This window comes from Nicotiana attenuata, unplaced genomic scaffold, assembly GCF_001879085.1.
Source record: "Nicotiana attenuata strain UT unplaced genomic scaffold, NIATTr2, whole genome shotgun sequence".
In the NCBI taxonomy this organism is placed as follows: domain Eukaryota; kingdom Viridiplantae; phylum Streptophyta; class Magnoliopsida; order Solanales; family Solanaceae; genus Nicotiana; species Nicotiana attenuata.
The window spans coordinates 55,281-70,486 of NW_017673380.1; the positions used below are offsets into that span (position 1 = coordinate 55,281).

Below are 15,206 nucleotides of genomic sequence, written 5' to 3' on the forward strand. Positions count from 1 at the left end.
ATTTTATTAAATAAAAATCCTTCCTAAACCTAAAAGGAGAAATCTAAATATGAATGAAATTAGAAAACAAACGAAACCTAGTGTGAATTGTAAGAATTTAATATCGTTACCCTCCTAAACCTAAAAGGAGATATTTAACACTCAGAAATATACAAAACTTCCTAGTTCATTAACAAACAAAAGACGGAAAAAAAAACTAAACCTAAAAGGTAACTACTCCTAAATAGTAGGAAATCAATTAAAATAATTATTGTCAAATATTAGAAAAATAATCAAATGACTATTTTGCTCATAATAAACTCTATTTTAAAAGATTAAAAAAGGCTAACGACATTTCGCATAGGGCCTTGGTGCTTTTAATATAGTATAGATATAGATATAGATAATACAAAGATTTAAAGATCAAATCTTCCTTTTAAATTAATTAATTAATATATAATAATTTCTTTTATTAATAATTAAATATATCTTCAATATTAATTATGCATTAGCAATTCTTGCATTATAACCTGCATAATTAGTACTGTGTGTGATAAGGGTATTCTTCTATAATATTCTAAATTTTACACCGAAATTCTCATCGATCAAAAGCTGAAGCTCTCAAAAGACACGTGAGAACCATGGCAATGGCGGTTGGGATCGGAGAAGGAAATTCGGTCGCCGGCGGTGGAAGTTTATCGGACCTTTACCAAAGCTCCAGGCGGCTCTTACTCAAGTCTCGAGATGGTTTGGAGAGGCTCGAGCGTTTCGAGTACACTTCCTCTTCTTCTTCATCTTCCATCCCATCGTCATCTTCGAGCACCGCTATAGTCGATCCTTCGGAACAATCATTTGACGCCGTAAGGAAAGATATCGCTCAGATCCAGTCTCTATGCTCCGAAATGGAACTTCTCTGGCGATCTATACCTGCCAAATCCCAGCGTGATCTCTGGAAAAGGTACGCTTCATTTTCATTCTTTCAAGTTGAATTTTGATCTCCGACATTGAGATTGATTATTTGGTTTGCTTTAAAATACAAGTTATGTCGTATTGGAGTGATACGAGCGGAATGTATACGAGGATTTATATTGCTGATACAATTAGTTTGGGATTGAAACGCAGTTGATTGATAAGTTGAATTTGATGTTCGATGTTTGTGCGATTTATGGTCTAGTGTGGTTGATTTCTTCGATTAAGGTGAAAATGTTTGAAAATCTAGCTTGTTCAATAATTATAAGATCTTATCATCAGATCTGAAAATCCAGTGCATTGTGGATGAATTGTGTAAAAGTTTAGTGCCAGAAGACTAGGTATTTTGTCATCAAATTAAAGCATTTAGATTGAGATCCCAAGGTAAAGCGTCAGTTAAGGAGAAAATTTAATTTGAGAGATACAGCAATGCAAGTTCTATATGTAATGTCAAATGGAGTAAATATGGTCAAAACTGAGAAACGAATGACAAAGAATCCCAACAAATTCATGGCATCTGGATGAAACGAGGAAGAGAGGATGGGAATTGTTGAATGGAATGATCTTACCGCTTTCTTTAGCAATATGTAGAATTAAACTGAAAACATAAAAAGGTTATGACACTTGTAGCAATTTTTTTTTCTTCTCATAACAGAGATAAGGCTCAGAACCGCCTTGAAAATTCAGCTAACTATATTATGGATAAAGGAAACCAAATGATCTAAGAGTTGTGAATAGATGAATTCATAGAATTTAGACACTTGGTTACTATTTGATCTAAGCTATTTTAGCTTGTACTTTGACATTCTTTCGGGTTAATCCTTCAACTTAGCTAAGAATATGAAAATAAAGTATTCTACTCATTTTGCTGCTCTAACTTTTTCTCTTGTTTTCTCCCCCGAATATTTGCATCTGTTTTTTCCCTTTTGTTCTCCTTCTAAGTGTTAGGTTTTGTCTTTATTGTAAGAGTAGATAGAGCTAGCCGAAGTTATTTGTTTCACCGTTTGAGTATGTTTAAATTTGGAAGCTGTTTATTTACGGCTTCAAACTCTAGTTAAGATCATTTCCCGTGTAAAATTTGAGTCCTCAGAGGGAAACTGGTGAAGAGGCTTACAGAGGAGCTGAATCTTAATTATTTTTAAGCTGGCATAAATCATATTCTCCAGCTCTTCCTTTTCTTTAAATGCTGAATTTCACTTTACAGTTGTTAGTCTGCATCGCTCGGGGTATTTGGTTGTCCATTCAGTTGATGAGGTACACTTTTTTATGTGGAATATGAATAGGTTTGACATTAGAAATGTAGTCTACAATGCTTGAGTTACTGTGTTTTTGTCTTAGTAAATGAGGCTTAAAATCTCATATAGATTCCTTTTTGTAAAGTTCAGTGAACAACTTCGCTTGGTGTCTACTTTTGAATAATTTGGTGATTCAAGTATAAAAATCATTTTTGTAGATAAAGAACAGAAAAGCCACTTTGAAGGGACTTGAGAAAATTAATCAGTCCCCCCTTTTCTTTTCATCCTTTTAGGTGCCATTGAACTAAATGAATTGGAAGAATGTGTATCCACCCTTTCGAAGGATGGCTGCAGATTTAGATGGGTGACTTTCGATATTCTATGTTAGTCTAGGTTTACAAAGCTCTTCGTCTACGATAAAATTAGTTGCAGGCCACTCCTTGTAAAAAAAAAAAAAAAATTAATTTCATCCAAATAAAAGAAGAAGAAGTCAAGTCACTGGATTGTTGGAATAGCTCTTCTAGGATGACATAAGAGAAGCTATATATGCATATAGGGGAATTATGCAAAAATGGTCCAGAAAGCATAGTGGAGAAAGCACCAACTTGCAATAACTGATGTGCCTGTTTGCTGAATTATGGTGTGGCTGATTAAGTTGACTGTATAGCCTGGAAGTAAACAGAAGGTCATGCTTTTTTGGAGCTTCTTCAGTGCATGCTCAATGCTGTGTTTATGTCTTCCTTGTGCAGAAAAGTAGAACAAGTGGCTGAAGAAGCTGACTCTTTGAAAGCTAGTTTGGATAAATACAATTTAAGACATCAGCGGCGTATGCAAGAAGCCCGGGAAAGAGCAGAACTGATTGGGAGAGCTGTATGGCATTGTTTTCTTACAGGTGTTATAAAATTTTATTATGATACTCTGATGTTTCCTTCTAATGGATTATTTATTGTTTTAGAATGGTGATTCATCCCATGTTCTGAGGATTTTCGATGACGAAGCACAGGCGATGCAATCTGCTCGTAGGTCATCAAGAATGATGGAAGAAACCTTGGCAACAGGTGTGGCCATTCTGTCTAAATATAGTGAGCAAAGGGATCGTTTGAAGGTACTTTTCAACAGAGACTACTCCTTTACATACTGTACAGCATAGAAACTTGTTTTGTTTGTTACTGCCTTGATATGAGATTTAAATGCTGAAACATGCTGGGGATTCTTTTGCCTGGAAAGTGGAAAAATGATGCCTGTTTGGTGATGCCATTATGCTATCTTATCGTTCCAAGTTATATAACTTTTCACTAGATATATGTGGCTGAAAGACGGGAGGGTGAATAAGTCGATTTATATTAGCTTGCAGAAGTATGATTCTTCCTCCATGTTTTGTTTATAGAATTTAGAGATTGATAAATAGAAACAAAAAGAATTTAGAGATTGAACGGCAATATGATATAGAGATTTTTTTCTATTCGGACTTAAAAATAATTAAGAGGAATGGTTAATCGAGTTTTGCTCCTTACTACTAACTCTTTTATAGCAAAAAGAAGAAATGTGGTGGCAAAGCAAAAGTGTAAAGTAAGGAGAGCTAAAAACTCCTCTTTGTTTTAGGTTTCTGTTGTTCAAACTCTGGCTGCAAGTGTATTTTTCCAAAACTTTTGGGTCTGGATTCCTGGTTGAAAGGGGAAACTTGTTCATCTGACTTTGGGCCACAGAGCTTTGCTTTTTAAATCAACAGGGCCTTGAGTATTTTAAATCAACCCCTTTGCTAAATATGGAAAAGCTATACTATGTAAAGGAATACATATGATATAAGATGGTCAACATTAGTTATCACTTTTGTTAAAACACAATTTTTGTCACTATCACTGTTATTACTTCTAAAGTTTTGTGTCAGTCTCGAGCATTATGGTTAAACTGATGGTCTTTTGTTAAACATTGTTGCAGAGAGCTCAACGTAAAGCGCTGGATGTGCTTAACACTTTGGGCCTGTCGAATTCTGTTATGAGACTCATTGAGAAGAGGAATCGTGCTGATCGATGGATCAAATATGCAGGGATGGTCTTAACAATTGTAATCCTGATTTTCATTTGGAGGTGGACAAGATGATAGGTGCTATATCATCAAGGGGACTATTAAAATGAGCACTTTTTCTTGTGGTAGTATTGAGAGACAATGAAATTGTGAGAGTGATTTGAAAGGAATCAGAGAGGAATCCGACTTGTGTAGCCATTTTTAGCTGATGTGCAGATCTTGATAAGCATTGCAATGTAAATGTCAAAATGAACATCATTTTTTGGAAACACAACTGGTGTATCATTGATGTTATCAAGTTTATGTTGTATGATTGCATCTCATTGTGGTTAAAAGGTAAGCTACTGTCATTTCCTTCTTGGCTTTTAACTTTTATAGATTGAATCAAATTCTCAGTAGCTATACCAAAAATGAACCAATGTCAACAGAGGAGTTCCAGCGTGGAGCATCCAAGCGAGCAAGAAAACCCTATGGTTAAAACCTATATTCAATCCAGGTCCAACTCCGCAAAGTTTTGAATTTTTAAATTAGAAAAGATTCTATCTTTATGTCTTCTAGTATGCCTTTAGAATAACTTGGGTTATTATAAACAGGTGCCTAACGTATCAGGACATTCTGTTCCTACAGGGTTCTGTTAGTAAGCTACTGATTTTAAATCTTAGCTTGCTCCATTTTCTAATATTTGCTAGGACTAAAGAACTAAGGACAGAAAAATGAAACAAAAAATAAAACCATAAACTGCTTTTTCTGGTGACTTTGTAGTCCGATTCTTCCTAGGTAATCATATTTTAGTTGCTACTCTGTCTCTGCTCTGTTACGATTTGGGATAAACATAACCATCGAACTCCACATTCTTCCAATTCAGGAGTTTTAGCCTCTTGGAGGTTTAATAAGGCATTTATGTTAAAAAATGGAACTGCTAAAACCAAAGCTAGCACAGGAATGCAAAGAAGCTAAACAAAGGAAAACTAAATGAAAGTTGAGAGAAAAGATAAAAGAAAAATCTGGTTTTATTGATTTCTTCAATGTGTCCATACAGCCAAAAGCTAAGGAAACATATAATACATAGAGAAAGGATAAGAATGGCCAGTTGACACACAACAATATTCTCTGACAAAAGGATTCAGAGACGTTGTTTACCACTTCAAACTAAGTGAGGTTAGCTATCCAATTAAGGCTTCCAACATGAGCAATTGCTTGACAGGACTTGGGCATACTAGAAATGCTTATGATCTTCAAAATTTTCTCATGTATGCTATAGGCAACCAAAATCCCACCTTGACAATCTAGCAAGATGTCACCATTCTCAAGTATGCACATCACTTTAACAGTTGCCTTCTGCAAACTAGTCCTCCAAATGTCATATGATTGGGGTGACAAATCTTGACCCACAATTGGAGAAGCTCCAATATTGTACTCTTTCACCCAAGATTCTTTCTTGTTATACTCTTCCATGATCCAAATTTCCAAGTTCTCGCCATTAGAGGTTAATAAACACGCGCATAGACACCCTCTGAGTGAAGCCAGATGATAACTACAATGAAATAAGTTGACATTGAAGTCAGGTCGTGGAACTTCTTGAAATGTATCATTAAATAGGTCAAAGGAAACGATAAGGCGATCAAGGTGCCAGTTAAATCTAGTCACCCAATGGAGTCTTCCACTGACCAAAACACCAGGTGAATGATGAAGCTTGTAAGGTAATTCCCCTAAATTTCTCCAAGTATTGCTTCCTAGGCAGAACACGTGAACTTCTGAACGTGGAAGATCATGATCGTGTGTATTTACCGGAGACCAAGTTGCATAGTAGACATGAGGATAGTAGCCTATTTTAATAACCTTGTAATCATTAGTAGCAGGATGAAATCCAAAACCATAAACCACCTCATTCACTTCAAGCTCATGATTACAATGTGGCAACTTCTTGTGTTCTGTGGAAAAAGGATTGTATATGTACACAGCTTGATGGTCGTAGACGCCAGATAGACATAGCAGGCCTTTACATGATCCTACTACTCGAAATTTTGCCATGGATGCTGAAAAGGGAATCTGAATCTCTCTCAATGTGTGTTCATCATCATCATGATCAGACAGTTCAACAAAGAAAAGCTGCTCTTTCTGAGGATGGTAACTTTTAAAGATGATGCATGGATTGATCTTCAATGCACGAGTCAAGTGCAGATCGACAAGGCGTGAATCATGTGTTAACATATTCCACGTTTGGCATACAAACCTGAACTGAATGAGAGATGAAATAGGAAGCCTCGAAACTATGTCGAGTGCTATTTCATTTTGCAGACTATCCATCAGATTTTTGCTCTCACCTGCCGGCTTCCTTTCTCTTTTATGAATGGAGTCCATGAACAAAGTAATATCAGAACTAACAAAGCACAGAAACCTTTGTTAGGTATCCTCTCAAGACATCAGATCTGAAGATAAGTACTAACAAAGTAAGAAACTCAGAGATGAAGAGCACCTTTGCAGGTATAAGGGGACAAGAGTTGAATACAATTATCAATCATCACAAACTGACAAGGTGATTGAAACAAAAATGTTGATTGCGTTACTTTTTGTCCGCCTGGGAATTAGTATTCTAACTTCATGTCCCCATCATAAGTTAGCTGGACAATAAGTACATAAATAACAACTTGCATCAGAATATTCCTCATTTAAAACTGCTTGAGGTGTGAGAATCTGTTATCATGTAGCCTGGGAATTCTTTTGTTTTGTACAAGTAGCAAAAAGATCTATCATGACCCATCATTGCAAAAAATATATTTGAAAACCCTTAAATTTCCTAGATATATACACTGAGCAAGTATGCAAATACATTTTACTAGTCATGAAAAGAAAATAGAAACATTGGATCAGGTGGCGATGTCAGAAGCTAGCATCACATGAGGACGCTTGACAATCCAAGGCGTGAACCAGTAAACCTCTCCGATAAAATCTTCATCCAACTGTTGTGTTGCTACAATCTAGTATTCCTGAGAACAGTTGCCTAAATCAGACAAAAAGTTTACATCCTTGAGCGGCCAACACAAGAGAGAGAGAGAGAGGCAGACAGAGATTTATGTCAATGTCAGGAGACAGGATGACCATTACCAAGGAGAACAAGCATAGACATAATAACACATGAACAAAAACTGCAAGCGGAGAAGGATATCATTGGCTCGTCAAGATACTGATTAGGCAGTTGCCCAACTTGTCTTGAATTCCCTTACATCTTATGAAAGTCCAGAGGCTTATAAAAGATCTCAGCTGAGATATTAGTTTGTTGCCCAGTCACTCTAATTTCTGAACGACATGTAATCCTCCCAACACTACTTCCTTCGACATCTCCCCTAACTTCCCACCAGTTTCTTCAGCTCAGTTTACCCAAACACGCAATGGAGGATTGGACACAGCAGTACGGTTCTTTGCGCAGGACTCCTCCAATTTCTGAATGACATGTAATCCTCCCGATACTGCTTCCCTCGACATCTCCCCTAACTTTCCACCAGTTTCTTCAGCTCAGTTTACCCTAACACCCAATGGAGGATTGGAAACAGCAGTACGCTTCTTTGCGCAGGACTCCTCCAATTTCTGAATGACATGTAATCCTCCCGATACTGCTTCCCCCGACATCTCCCCTAAATTTCCACCAGTTTCTTCAGCTCAGTTTACCCTAACGCCCAATGGAGGATTGGACACAGCAGTACGCTAGGTTCCGCAATGGAGTTTCAGGGAGGAGGGGGTCATGGCATACGATGCTTGGAGAACTGGGGCAGAAAAGGCAGATGGATGAAGTTGCAGCAGGAGGAACCTCGGGAGTTTTTTGGATCACTAACATGCCTCCTTAGATTTAAAAACTGAAGTGTCCTTTATGTGACCTACAACAATTGTTTGAAGCCACATGAGAACCGCCATGAAATCCTTTTGATGTGAAGCCACCAAAAGTAGAATTTACTATATGAACCATTGACTCAGTGTTTTAAAGGCTCCCCCAGTATGCGTGCACCTTCTCCATATACAAAGTAGATCTGTAGAACTACAAAATATAAGTCCCTTTCAGTCCTGAAAGATCATTTCACACTAATAAATAAATAAATATGCATACACCAGATAATATCTTTTATTTTTTATTTTGGGCCGGGTGTCCGAGTCTCTAAGAGACCCGACTAATCCCGGGGGTGCACGGGCCCTCGGCAAGGAGTTTCCCGCAAGTGCACCACGGTTAATTCAGGTTTTACCCAGTCCGATGGCCCTCAGAAATTGTTTGCATGCATACACCACTCAGAAATTGTTTGCATGCATACACCAGATAATATCATAATCATTTGCACAACCAAAGAAAGAATCAAATTTGCCAATATTTGGCAGATATAGGATGGCGGAGATATAATTTTTTGATCATCGCATCTTACAAGAAGAAATGTCCCATTGACCAATTTCTAGACAATCTTCTTCTTAGGTAGGACTATCCCTAAAAAAACATGACAAATACAAATAACTGTCTAATACCCTTACTACAGCTTTAGTGTTAACATCTACAGGAAAACATGTATATTCATATAAATTTCAGCTTATAGGAGTCCACACTGTATGAGATGGAAAGAACAACACCTCTACATATCATCAATTAATCTAGAAAAATGTTTCATTAAGGTCAGTTTACTCTTTGATATCACTATGAACACAGTTTACCTGGATCAACTATCATGTATGTTCCTCAGTTTCATCTTCACCGCTATCCAGTACAGAACCAACTTCTTGAACAACATCAGCAGTCGAATTTGCCCGCTCTACAAATCTATCTTCTTTCCCGACTAAAGCCAGGCTCTCGAAAAAAGGCTCACCATGAAACGAGCGATTGGTGCCATGGACTCCAAGATAGCTTATGCTTATCTTCTTGGGGTTGTATGAAACCATTCCTACCATTCTGGCAGAAATCAATAACTCGCCGTGAGTCCTAAATCCCACAATATTCCTGAACCCTCCTCTCAAATCAATATTATGAAGTCTACTCCAAGACTTCACCACACCATACTCTTTCATCACCCATATCCAGCAATAATCACTCTGCCAAAACTTTTCATACTCGACTAGCGTGAGCGACGTGCCCATAACCATCACATCCAATTTCATCACATTTCTCTCAGCAACACTATCTGGCAAACTTATTTCACTAAAATTTTCAGTTCCCACATGAAATGCTACAATAAAGCTATCATCTCTATTATTACCGACGCTGCTGCTGCTGCTGCTACTACTACTGTTATTATTATTGCTACTATCACCATTACCATCATCATCATCATCACTCGAATTAGATGCAATCCAATGAACAGCGCCATTAAGATAAGCCGAAACAGAATGATTCTGATGCAAAATATACGAAGGACCCACATCAGAAATGCTCCTCCATATCCCACTACTCAAAGAGAAAACCTCAATCCCAGGTGGAACCAAGAATTTAACTGCCCTCAATTTATCAAGAAACTCAATAGTTGGTGGAAACTGCAACTTATAATCCTCAGTAGCAGTACTATTATAAAGAACCCTAACAACTTTATAATCATTCTTCACAACATCAAATCCAAACCCATAAATACAAGACCCACGTCCATTATACCCTAAATTAGGCCTGGGCAACTTCAAATGTTTACGAATTGTAGGATTCCATAAAATCACTGTATCCGTATATTTATCATAATCATCAGAAAGGCAAATAAGACCATTACAGCAACCAACGATTCTTAAATACTCACTACGACTCTTTTCAGGGCATTTCAGCTCTAGATATTCCTGGAACGAATCAACATCCGGGGAATCATTTTCATCTTCATCGTCGAAGTGTAACGCGTAACGTTCGACCCTGTCGAACATGTTGTAGTGACGAACGAATAATAAAGGCCGGCGATTGGTGTTGCTGATGATTTGGGTATTGTGATGTACAGAAATGAAATTAGGGTTTGTGATTAAGGAATACCATGATTTGCATACGGTTGTGCAGTGAATTAGAGATTTTATAGGTAGTTTTGATAGAATTTCGACAAGCACATCCTTCGGTAGATAATCTGACATTTTATTTTCAGCTTACAGAAATATTGACGTGATTGAATATCAGTATATGTGAGCTTTTTGAGCTAGGAAATGAATGAATTAGAAGTAAAGTAGCCCTAGTTTTTGTTCTTTGGTGGAAGATGACGATGAGGTTACCGGAAACGTGCATAGCCGGTAGCTGGGAAATTGTTGAGTGCTCATCTCAAATTTAAAATAATTTAATTTTAAACTTTTTATTCTAAAAAAAAAAAAAAAAAACAATTGTGCTAGAGGCAATGCTCCATAAATTAGGACAGCAAATATTAATTTTACACACTTAATCGAACTTTTTGCAGTCAATGAAATATTGAAAATTGATACTTAAGTTAGATTCAATACTTTTATCAAAAGTATATCTATAGTAGTAGTAGCAAAATGAATAAAAATAATTATTATTTATTTATAGTGCTATAAAAAAATAAGTTGGATAATAAACTTGTTAAAAATGGATCAAATATGGATAAAATCCATATTATTCACTTAAGAATAAATAACCAATGGGTTTAACTTTTTTGTAAAGAATCAAATTTGAGAGACTAGAAATCCTCCCAAAAGTGATCATATTCAATATGGATATATCAATATTATTGCCAGTTAATCAACTTTTTATTCGTATTAATATTTTATTCATTTTTTTTGCATAATCCGTTTTGACCCGCACATATCCGACCCAACCCGGCCGTTTGCCGCCAGTATACCAAGCACGCCTAGTATTTGTTCCGTATTTTCCATGTCGATATTATTAGTAGTAGTAGTAGTATTCTTATTATTATTGTTGTTATTGTTGTTGTTGTTATTATCATCATCATCATTTTCGTATTTTCTTAGACTTTCATTTCTATTACTACCTGTTACTTTTTTGTGTTGCTATTTTTATTACTTTATTATTTTATTGTGGTTACTAAATTTTTTTATTTCAACATAACTTCTTCACTATTTTTTTTTTCAAACCTGGTTTGAAAAGTTTTTGAGGCAAGAATTTATCGAAAATAGCCTTTCTATCTTCACAAAATAGGAGTAAGGTTTACGCATGCATTATCCTTTCCAAATCCTATTTTGTGAAAATATACTAGTGAGTATTGGTATTGTTATTATCCAACACGCCTAGTGGGAGAAATATATAGTACTTTAATAGATAACCTATATAATTAAAAGTATTTCTAATGGACGTATCTGTACTCTTGAAATGAATGATCACCACTTTATTTTTGGTGCAAATAGTTATATATTTTGATCAAAGGATGCATTCTGCCAATAATTTCATATATGGACCTATGAGATTGCTTAGCATGAGTTGGAGCCAATATTGACACAGATTGTTATGGAAACACAAGAGCCAGTTATCAAAAAGCCACGTTTACTTGACATGAAGTTTGTTGTGATTTGTGTGTATAATGCTAGATATATTAAGAAAAAAAGGGTAAAATTATATGTTGTTTGGAGTATTCATGCACTCGAATTGAGTCTCCACTTATTATTTATGTATAAATTTCTACCTTTTCATGTTTTTAGTGAAATTCAATTGATATAAATATTATGGTAGATATCTATTTTGTGATGGTCTTGAAATGCATATGCTAAATTTTGGAATAACATATTTGACATGCTTATCCAGAAAAAAAAATGTCTGACATGCTTATCCAGGAAAAAAAAATTATTTGACGTGCTTATAGTGATCTATTATTCCATGCCAAATTTAAAATATTTTACTGACAGAATATATATAATATAAATTGGATTTGATCGATCATATATATACTTGAAACTGGTTACATAACTTTTGATGTCTCTTGAGAGAAACACATAGTAATACTTTTATGTACTATGCTTGGCAACAGAAAATATAAATAATTTATGTTTTATGAATTCTCTAAAATTTTCATATTGAATACTATAACTTACTTTTTGAGATACCTTTTGTTTCCTATGTTAATGAATTTTAACAGGAAATATGAAGTATATTTTTTCCACATCCAAAGAGTTGGAATTATTGTGGAGTTAATTTCAACAAGTTACGTGGAAGAACACAAATCTACCTTTAGTTAGTCTCAAGGAATAGTGGCAGCGACGATAAATACAAATAAATTACTATTCCGCTAAAGTTTCATATTTGATTATATGCATAAATTTTTCATTAAGAGGGTAGAACTTTATTTTTAACTGTCTCATAGCTTAATTTGGGTAGTAGAGCAGTTGTGAACACTCTTGATGAGATTGCATGTGTAAGTAAGAAAGTAAGAGGCTGCTTTCTATGGATTTAATGGTGAATCCTAGAGCACTTGCTGAAATATGTGATTGAGCGCAAGCGCCACTATAATAGACCGAGAACTTGTGTATAATATGAATTTGTTGTTCATATTCATTGTAAATTAAGGTTCAGGAGCCAATTAGCTACCTTTAATGATGTGCTAGACGAATACGCAATATCGTCCTTCTTTTGTTTTAAGTCCATGTTATTTAAATGATAAATGAGAAATTATTTTTTATAAACAATAACATACAATTATTTAATAATAACATTACTTTTTTTTTAAAAGAAGAAGGAGAGAAATTGAAGTATAATTGCTTTTTCATTAAAGGTTGTTTCCACTAACTAATATTAACCGTTGTTGCCTGTGAAATTCAAAGGGTACATCTATTTAAATACTTACTCTTGTAGTGAATTAACATGGATTCAGTAGTCTATTCTTCTTCTATAGCCATTCCTTTAAAGATTTTGTCAACTTTTCTCCAAAGCCAGTTTTCTTAGTTTTTTTTTTTTGGTCAAACAATAAAATTTTATTTAACCAAGTATGAATATGTACATCCACTAGTTCATTTTTGACTCTAGAACTAGTCCTCGTCTTTGTAACTTTTTATGGACATTCCTTCTACCAGTTGGATTCTATTACAATATATACTTATACTAAGTTTGGGTATGAGTTTGCATTTTCTAATATCCTTTTCCATCTGCTTCTATGTTGTCCTTTACTATACAATTGGATAACAATCTCCCTTGATCTAAGTCCCAGGTCTCTTTGTTATTCTTGGAATCTTCTGGCATTGCGCTCATCCCAAATATGATAGACACTCGCGACTAGCAGCCATCCTAGGACCTCTGCATGAGCTTTGTTGCTGCACTTTTTGTTTGTTATCCTTTCAACTTCCTCCTCCCAGCTTCCTACGTGACTGTTTTCTCCAATCCAGCGTAAGAAGGAGCTCCATAGTTGTCTTGAGTATTACATTCAAAAAACAGGTGTGAGTGTGTTTCTTCAGCAGTAGACACACATAATACACAGTTCCTAGGAACTTGTATTCCCTATTTGGCCAATCTATCAGTTGTGAGTCTCTTCTGCAGTGTAAGCCATAGTATAAACTGGTACTTTGGCATAGGACATGGTCCCATATTGAGGCACTTCCATGCAACTTTAGGATATTGGGGACTCAGATGCAAGTATGCTTTCTTGATGATGAACTTGTCAGCTTGCGTGAACTGCTGCATATCTGTGTAAAGGTCATTATGTCCATACCACTTCCTTCCGTCAATAATTTTTCTAACAAGCCAACATGTTTGTTTAGTTGTCTCCATCTCACTGATGTTTCTTCTCTTTATGTAAAAGTTGTGAATCTATCATACCCATAGAGTATCTTTCTTTGATGTGATAGCCCAGAGTAGTTTGGATATGGCTACTTTATTCCATGTTTGGAACTCGATTATGTTCAAACCCCCAGCTGATTTTAGCATACACAGCCTCTCCCAAGCCACTAATGCTCTTCTTGATGTTGCACATTGACCACTCCACAAGAATGTTCTACATGTACTTGTTATCAGTTGGATTACCTTTTTTGGTATCAAAAATACTTGAGACCAATAGGTTTGAATCTCGAACAAGACACTCTTGATTAACTGCACTCTGCCACTGTGTGAAAGGAATTTAGTGGTCCAACATCTAATCCTGGCAATCATTCTCTCCACCAGAGGCATGCATTGTTGAACAGTTATTTTCTTGGATGAAAGGGGAACACCAAGGTATTTGAAAGGTATCTCACCAAGTGAAAAGTGCATTTCAGCCAGAATTTGATCTTTCAGTTGTTGTTCTACCCCTGTTATATATAAAGAGCTCTTTTCCATGTTCTCTTTGAGGCCTGATACTGCTGAGAAATATTCAAATGCCTTGAGCATTAGTTGAATAGATATTTGATCTACTCTGTAACACATGATTAAGTCATCTGCAAAACAAATATGGATTAGTTTTATTTTCCTACACCTTGGGTGATGGTTGAAATTGGGGTTGTAGTTCAGTTGTTTCAGAGATCTATTCAAGTACTCCATTGTTAGTACAAATAGGAATGATGACACAGGATCTCCTTGTCGAAGTCCTTTTCTTGCTTGGAATTTAGGAGTGAGGCCTCCATTGAAGATGATAGAGTAACTGACAGTCAAGACACACCCCATGATGATATTAACAAATTTTACTGGTATTCCAAACTCGAACAAGACCATTCTCAGGAAATCCCACTCGACAGTATCATATGTTTTCCTGATGTCTACTTTCACTAGACACCCGGGAGAAATTCCTTTCCTACTATAACCTTTGACTAATTCATGGGCCACAATGACATTATCCAAGATGTTCCTTCCTGCAATAAAAGCTGATTGCGATGGCCCCATAATTTTGTCCACCACTTGTTTAAGTCTGGCAGTGATCATTTTGGCTATTAGTTTATACAATGTTGTGCAGCATGCAATAGGCCTAAATTCCTTGACATAGGTGGGGTTGGGACTTTTGGCACCAAGGTAATGGTTGTGCAGTTGATCTCTTTGAGAATTTTATCAGTCTCAAAGAATTGCAATATAGCCTTACTAATATCTTCTCCCACTATGTCCCAATTTGCTTTGAAGAATTCAACAGGGAATCCATCCCCCCCTCCCTC

The 15,206-nt window shown here is 35.9% G+C and overlaps 3 protein-coding genes across 4 annotated transcripts; 1 reads left to right on the forward strand and 2 right to left on the reverse strand.

The window, feature by feature from the left end:
* The first annotated feature begins 529 nt into the window (after window positions 1-529).
* LOC109216215 (membrin-11-like) lies at window positions 530-4,537 on the forward strand. Its single transcript, XM_019380349.1, has 4 exons — window positions 530-937; window positions 2,933-3,053; window positions 3,139-3,288; window positions 4,122-4,537. The coding sequence occupies exons 1-4, from the start codon at window positions 621-623 to the stop codon at window positions 4,281-4,283; spliced, it is 750 nt and encodes a 249-aa protein (XP_019235894.1). The 5' UTR covers window positions 530-620; the 3' UTR covers window positions 4,284-4,537.
* Window positions 4,538-5,357: 820 nt separating this feature from the next.
* Window positions 5,358-6,569, reverse strand: LOC109216209 (F-box protein At3g07870-like). Its single transcript, XM_019380342.1, has one exon. It carries the CDS (start codon window positions 6,567-6,569, stop codon window positions 5,358-5,360), a length of 1,212 nt encoding a protein of 403 aa, XP_019235887.1.
* A 324-nt stretch (window positions 6,570-6,893) lies between these two features.
* LOC109216214 (F-box/kelch-repeat protein At3g23880-like) lies at window positions 6,894-10,397 on the reverse strand. Of its 2 annotated transcripts, none has more exons than XM_019380348.1 (2): window positions 8,895-10,397; window positions 6,894-8,230 (listed from the first exon to the last, which is right to left on the reverse strand). In XM_019380348.1, the coding sequence occupies exon 1, from the start codon at window positions 10,272-10,274 to the stop codon at window positions 8,907-8,909; it is 1,368 nt and encodes a 455-aa protein (XP_019235893.1). In that variant the 5' UTR covers window positions 10,275-10,397; the 3' UTR covers window positions 6,894-8,230; window positions 8,895-8,906. The 2 variants fall into 2 exon arrangements, with proteins under 2 accessions (XP_019235893.1, XP_019235892.1); XM_019380347.1 differs by having other exon boundaries at window positions 6,894-8,238.
* Between the last annotated feature and the right edge of the window lie 4,809 nt (window positions 10,398-15,206).